The sequence below is a fragment of the Coenobita brevimanus genome, chromosome 60 (genome assembly GCF_032717465.1).
Source record: "Coenobita brevimanus isolate Jiangsu-jjx chromosome 60, ASM3271746v2, whole genome shotgun sequence".
NCBI classification, from domain to species: Eukaryota; Metazoa; Arthropoda; class Malacostraca; order Decapoda; family Coenobitidae; genus Coenobita; species Coenobita brevimanus.
Window position 1 is genome coordinate 40823419 of NC_137013.1, and position 7691 is coordinate 40831109.

Genomic DNA, 7691 nt, shown 5'->3' on the forward strand with positions numbered 1-7691 from the left:
TTCAGATCGATCCTCCAATTTAACTGCACTTGACGGTCAGCTGTTCCGGTGTTAGAGGTGTTCTTCATTTAAGAACAAACATGCAGTGGTAGTGTGCAGAGAACAAAGGAAAGGAGTTCAAATGGATAGTAACCGTCCTTCCGGCCTGGAGGAGGATGTGAAAGTTTGTGCCATTATTCTATCAAACTGAGGAAGAACTTGACTTATATTTCTTTGATCACTGGAGAAGAGTGCTGGAAAACTGTAAGTGGATTGCAAACCTCCAATCTCAGCCAGTGTCAGATCTTCAAGTATAAAATGGATGTGACGATTACTCTCATAGAATAGTCTCTTGTTTTTGGTCAGAAGTCATCACTCCAAGAATTTCCCTGGACTGGAGATATCTGGGTAACACACCGAGAATTTCGAATATCAGCGATTTGTTCAGGAGGCTGTGTCCATTCTTCTGGGGTTGGCAACGACCTACTTGGCAGAGAAGTTTCGCCAATCTGGTGCAAACCCAGGCCAGCAAGAGAAACCTGTTGCTCCATTCTTTGAGGGAGAGGAGGTTGGGGCCGGAAATTGGACGATGTTGCATAAGGAGAGCCACTGGATTGCTTGATATGCGTTCAAATATTTCTAACCTGTAATGTTCATTGATCCCAGTTCAGTGTTAGTGTATAGTGCTCAGTGTTTATACAATTCTTCTTTTATTGCTGTGTTTAAGTACCGGTACTGGTATCTTTATTTTGACACCCTAATTACTGTTAGGAAAATGATTTTTTTTTTTTAAATATGAATTAATATTTGCATTTTATTATGGTTATGTTGTCTTAATTGAAGAAAAGTTAACATGCCAGTATATAACAATTTTTCTTGCTGATCGGAGTCTCAGAGCCTGTCGTAGAGGTGCATAAAGTTAGAAAAGGTTGTAGCTCACAACTTCATGTCATGATGGCTGGTTGATACGTAGATTTTTTTATAATAGATAAACTGGAGTGAAGACAAAGACCAGATAAAAAAAAGTGCATGGTGGTCTAGTACCGTAAGCAAAATGACGTACGGAGCCGCCAGGTAAATACCGTACCCGGTATGAGAAGTTTTTATACATATCCAGGACTTTTCTTTTTTTCGGCCTCGAATCAGTCCAAAATTCAGATATCTCAGCCTGTTTCGAATAAGGTCAAAATTATAATATATACCAGAATTTATATGGTATTTCGACCAGGCAATATTCGACTCTTGACCCAATCGGACACAATTTCCTGGTTTGGCCTTGACAGAACCGAGTGGAAGTGTACGCTGCAACCCTCCATCATCTCCTTACGCAGCTCACTTTTTTTTATTAAGTTCCGTGGTGCCACTCTTCAGACGTGCCTAGTGCGCCGTAGATATAGGCTGAAGATAAGGCGGGGTGCTTATCAGCGGGCTTCCTATCTCTCCCTGTGCTGCGTCTGGGCCACGGGTTGCTAGTTTCGAAGATGTCTACAGTACGCACCTCTACACATCGTCCTCCTCCTCCTTCTCCTCCTCCTCCTCCTCCTTCTCCTCCTCCTCCTCCTCCTCCTCATCATCATCATCATCATCATCAAAATAATCACCCTTACCATCCTCATTATGCGTTTGAGTTCGAAAGTTGCTTGCTAGATCTTTCTGTAATGCATTTATACTATCATCGTCACCATCATCATCGTCGTCGTCTTTTTTTTGTCGTCGTCGCAAACACTTAGAAAACCTGATAACAACTGTACGGCACTCTTACACAGCACGCATAGCCGAGTAATATTAGACTTGTCATTCACTCACCAGACGTGCTTAGTGCCATGTAGATAGGCTTTAGGATCCATATTTACAAACACTGTTACGTTGGACATGAGAACCCTTTTTTATAACTTGGTCTCTGGTCCTATAGCCAACATTAACATATTTACACACGTTCTTAAGTTATGTATAAAATTGCATTCTGTCTTATACTAGCTATCCCACACGTCCTAACCAAACTAGAATGAATGGTTTTAAGTTCTCTTGATCGCAGTTAATATTTTTCCTTATACAACTACCACATACCTCAAAATCGTAGTGAATAATGAAGTGAAAATACGAAAAACAAAACTATTTCTGATGGTAGTAGACTGCTGTGGTACTTCCTGCCTATTTTGAACACTCAGGCTCCTGTGACTTAATCAGCTCAGTAAAACGGTGACGGTAATTGAGACGAAATAGACTACCACAGTTTTCCCGACCATCGCCTTGTATATAACTGCTTCTAAGTTTAGACTGTATACCGTATATGATTGATTGTATATGCACTTTGTTCATTCGCCGAGCTACCAAACTCTTCACAGTCAAGGTAGAGTGAATATATTATTATTATTATTATTATTATTATTATTATTACTACTACTATTACTGTTATTATTATGGCATTATCAGTGCTAATAACTTCAGCTTATTTGATGGAGGTCACTGAGAGGCGTTTGTATAATCGGGCAGCATCACTGCCTGATAATATCAGTACCACCACGCGAAGGCGTCCCTCCCCAGCACCAAGCTGGCTGTAATAACAGTTAACTATGATGTTAGAGACTTGTTTTTCAGTAACCAAAATTTAGGAAAGTTTATAACTATAATTCTTGATTCAGTGTGTTAAGATCCTTGGTAAATACGGAAAACGAGGGTTTGTTATCTGAGGGTTTATCTTGCCCGATTCCTTCTGCGTCTAAATGGAGAGCCTAGATGGGCGGTAGGTGGCTCCTCTACACTTAATTTTAGTCCACATTATTTGCTGGAATTGTAGCACCGTTACATTTAATCATCGGCATATATGTAGAGAGAGAGAGAGAGAGAGAGAGCGGCCCTCTAAACCTCATCAACCTCCCTAGCACCCACACAATGGTCGAACACTCCATTTCCCCGCCATTGACACTAAACCATATCCCTGACTGCCGGATGTTTCCTGATGCATCTGACATTTCCTTTTTGCCGCACCAAGAATAACATGGCTGACGATTTTGAACTTTGTACTTTAGTTGCGCGAGCGAGCGTGTGTGTGTGTGTGTGTGTGTGTGTGTGTGTGTGTGTGTGTGTGTGTGTGTGTGTGTGTGTGTGTGTGTTTTGTTTTTGTTGAAGGAATTGTTTGGTGTCCATACGTAAATTCTCTCTCTCTCTCTCTCTCTCTCTCTCTCTCTCTCTCTCTCTCTCTCTCTCTCTCTCTCACACACACACACACACACACACACACACACACACACACACACACACACACACACACACACACACACACACACACACACACACACCAATCAGATCAGTTTTACTCTCCAGTGACCTTCGTATGTGGTATATTTAGATTCACCTTTTTTTTACGCCAAACACACACACACACACACACACACACACACACACACACACACACACACACACACACACACACACACACACACACACACACACACACACACACACACACACACATTTATAAAGGACAAGTGTACATAAACTTTCTTGAACTTTGATTTTGTGTAAGATTATTTGTGTATACTTTTCATTAATACAAGTACTAAACTCCTTACTTATAAATTTTCTCAAGTTGTGGGTTACTTATAAATATTCTCAAGTTATGTGTAAGGCTATTTCTTTCTTTCTTTCTTTTTTTTTTCTTTTTTTTTACTCAGTACTACCAAGCAATTCACATTTTTTTTTTTTTTTTGTAAGAGTGGTTGTTATGGACCTTTGATCTTCATTCTTACGGTACGGCAAAGGGGACTAGAATGATTATGTATTAAATATTTTAGTGGTGTAAATGTGAAACCAGAGAAATTGTGTATAAATAGGAGTGAACCTGCAACAGAGACTTGATTGTGGGAAGTTATTGGTTAAGATACATTGTGAGTACGGACGAGAGAGAGAGAGTGAGTGAGTGAGTGAGTTATTTCCGTGATGACATAACCAGACGAATAACAAGTTGTAAATATATGTTGCAAAAAACAGAACGTGTCAGTCAGTTTCAACACCAAAGTAACGTATGTAAACTATGGCGGTAAAATTTCCAGCACGTACCGTATTGTGATATTATGTAATGAGACGTGGAAAGATAGTGGAATTAAAGATACCAGCATTACGGGATTTATTTATGATGATTTAAGAAAAGCTGTGAAAATATGAATACTTTGAAAATTGTGAGTATTATTAGGCAGTGATGGTATTTTTCTTTTCATTGTAGCTTAGTATGCCTTTATTTTTTTCAGTTAACTAACGAAAATGCTTAACGTTAAGGGCACGTAAAATGTAGTTAAATTGTTTATTGCACACTCTGTATCCACATTCACCCACCACACCCCTTACTCACACCCACCCACCACAACCCTTACACACACCCACTCACCACACCCACTACCTCCTCACACTCCGTACCCAGACGCACCCACCACAGCGCAACCCCCATCCATATCGTCAGACACCGTGACAGCTGTATTTCGCATCCACAGCCACACCGATCTGTCACACCCCCACTCCACACTCAGAACCAACCTTTTCAACCACATATACACACAACTCCCCTCACACAGTCATCCTCCATATCCACAGTCACTTTACCTTTCCTCCTACACACACAGCCATTGCCCACTACAGCCCCCCACCACCACCACATCCACCCACACACAACCACTCTATAAAATTAACTCCCCTCATGACCTTAGGCTCCCACACAGTCAGCCCATAATACTAACCCCCAGATCCCAAACACCCACACCGACAACCACCCATACATCCACCCACGTCATCCATACACAGCCACCCCATAAAACTCTCCCCTCCTCCCCTTGACCCCAGACGCCTCACACAGCCATGTCCCCACCCACATATCCCCCAACAAACCCCCTCCCTCCCTCACTGGACCGGGTCAATAATCGTGGTGTTATCCTTGTTGCAGACACAAGATCACGTCACCCAAGTGGAACCGATTCAAGGGACTGAAGTTACGGTGGAAGGACAAGATTAGACTCAACAACGTGATCTGGCGCTGCTGGCATATGCAGTGTGGGTGTCCAGGCATGAGGTTTTATAATTATGCTCTGTCCTTTTTAATTTGGCCTAATATTGCTGTCTCTGTCCCAAATGCTGAGCTGTAACAAGAGACTGACAGTAGATTATGGTGCTTTCTTTAATATAGCCGGGTCTAAAATTGTCCTCTCTCCATCTTGAATACTGAGCTGTAGCAAGAGATTAACACTATAATGATGTTAGTCACGAAGAAGTCATGCCTTTTGTTTAATACTACTCGTACATGTATGTCCGGTTTAACTTAGCCTAAAACTGTCATATTTCTGTGATAATGATGATCTGTAGCAGGAGATTAACATTAAATATGATGCTGGTCACACTGCCATGGAAAGGATGTAGAGCCGTAGTATTATTTTCTTCCCCTGACCTTCGTGAAATAAGCTGCCAATGAGCGAAAATCGTGGCCCAGTTAAGGTGAAACAACTATATTCAGTCACTCCCTTATCTCTCCATCTGGTTCTCGGTCTCCTTCTCCTTCTTCTCCTTCCATCCGCCTGATTCAAACTCTCCTGTAGTTCTTTCACATTAACTTGGCAGAGAGTTTCGTCGATTTACAACTTACTTCCCTTTGTTCAGTGTCAGGATCAAATAATACAACGGCCCTGCGTCCTTTCCACAGCACTTCCTCGTGACTAGCATCATATAGTGTTGATCTACTGTTACATCTCAGCAATGGAGATGGATGGATGGCAATTTTACGTTCATAGCGCAAAGATCTTTAACCCATTTTAGCTTCATTGATGACTGTAGGATTCCTTTTATTAGTAACCAAGGAGACGCATTCCTGCCCCATAACTTAGGCTCATAATATTTCACACATCCACGACTTAGTAACCAAGTTGTAGGAGTGACCCAGTTCTGTCAGATGAAAACAAACCAGCTCCAGTTAAAGTAAAGGGAGTGTATTCAATCCATGTCGCTCCAGATGGCCTCACCACCTCGGTGTTGTTTATTTTCACGCGTCCCTCAATATCAACCTCGCTCTGTGTTGGAAAGGCGGGTGTCGTAGGAGGTGAAGTTTGGGCCCGAAGTGAAGGAATATTCAGTAGTAGTAGTAGCAGTAGTAGTGGTGGTGGTGGTGGTGGTGGTACTGAGGTTTTGGCAGAAGTGAAGGGAAATATACCATAGTTTCTTTGACTGTGACTCCGATGGTAGTAATAATAGTGGTGGTAGTGCTGGTGTGGTGGTGGTAGTAGTAGTAGTAGTAGTAGTGGTAGTGCTGAGGTTGTGGGCTGAAGTGAAATAAAATTCATTGTGATTTCTGTGCGTATTTGTCACTTCGATGATAGTAGTAATAGTAGTAGTAGTAGTAGTAGTTGTTGTTGTTGTTGTTGTTATTATTATTTAGTCCCAGATTCATGTGAAACGTATAACAGGGCAGCTCCGCCTTCCGGTTATAGATATGCCACCACGTGAAGGCCTCCCTCTCCACTACGCACCCCAGTGATGCAACACTTTGTCCTTGAGATGGAGTTGGGTGGGGCGTCTCATCAGAATAAACACATTAACCATTATTTATCATTTTGTTATTTTTTTGCCTTTTTAAATTATTTTTTTACCTGTGGAATAAGGTATAGGCCTATGATAGGGGCCAGATTTACTTCCTTATTAATATTCTTGTCCTTATTCTGATTACTTCAAGGATATTCTGTAGTTCCTTCACCTTAGCTTGGTCCAGATTTTCGTTGTTTTGCGGCTTATTTCGCATTGACCAGTGATAGAAAAAAATATACTACGGCTGCACATCCATTCCATGACACTTCCTCGTGACTAGGATCATCATGGTAATCTGATGGAGGGATGGCAGTGTTAGACCAGAATAACGTAAGAAGAGTGTGGTCAGCCAAGCAGAGAGGGAATTAAAGTGTGTGATCAGCTAAGGAGAGAGGGAATTAAAGTGTGTGGTCAGCTAAGTAGAGAGGGAAGTAAAAAGAGTGTGTCCTGTAAGTAGAGAGGGAAGTAAAAAGAGTGTAAGTAGAGAGGGAAGTAAAAAGAGTGTAAGTAGAGAGGGAAGTAAAAAGAGTGTAAGTAGAGAGGGAAGTAGAAAGAGTGTAAGTAGAGAGGGAAGTAAAAAGAGTGTAAGTAGAGAGGGAAGTAAAAAGAGTGTAAGTAGAGAGGGAAGTAGAAAGAGTGTAAGTAGAGAGGGAAGTAAAAAGAGTGTAAGTAGAGAGGGAAGTGAAAAGAGTGTAAGTAGAGAGGGAAGTAAAAAGAGTGTGGTCAGTAAGTAGAGAGGGAAGTAAAAAGAGTGTGGTCAGTAAGTAGAGAGGGAAGTAAAAAGAGTGTGTCCTGTAAGTAGAGAGGGAAGTAAAAAGAGTGTAAGTAGAGAGGGAAGTAAAAAGAGTGTAAGTAGAGAGGGAAGAAAAAAAGTGTGTGTCCTGCAAGTCGAGAGGGAAATAAAAAGAGTGTAGTCAGGTGAATAAAGAGGGAAGAATCTACCCGCTTTATTAATTAAGGCTTAAAATACCTGTAATCAGCATCAATGTTATATTTAGCCACCCGACGCTTCTAGAGGCTTTTTGGACTAATTAGATACAGCCTTCATTATCCCCCCAATTACGAGAGGCCAGAGTTAATTGTCTGAAGGTAATAATATAAAGACTGATTAATACTTAAGTGTGATTTGCGGGTTATGACGTACTCCAAGATGC

The 7691-nt window shown here is 41.4% G+C and overlaps 1 protein-coding gene across 3 annotated transcripts in view; it reads left to right on the top strand.

The window, feature by feature from the left end:
* Mondo (MLX interacting protein mondo) overlaps positions 1-7691 on the top strand; it is a 146529-nt gene that overhangs the window by 51989 nt on the left and 86849 nt on the right. For all 3 annotated transcript variants that reach the window (XM_080274892.1, XM_080274893.1, XM_080274894.1), the window contains exon 2: positions 4913-5019. In XM_080274892.1, the coding sequence (XP_080131018.1) occupies positions 4913-5019 (107 nt within the window). The remainder of the gene's footprint in view (positions 1-4912; positions 5020-7691) is intronic.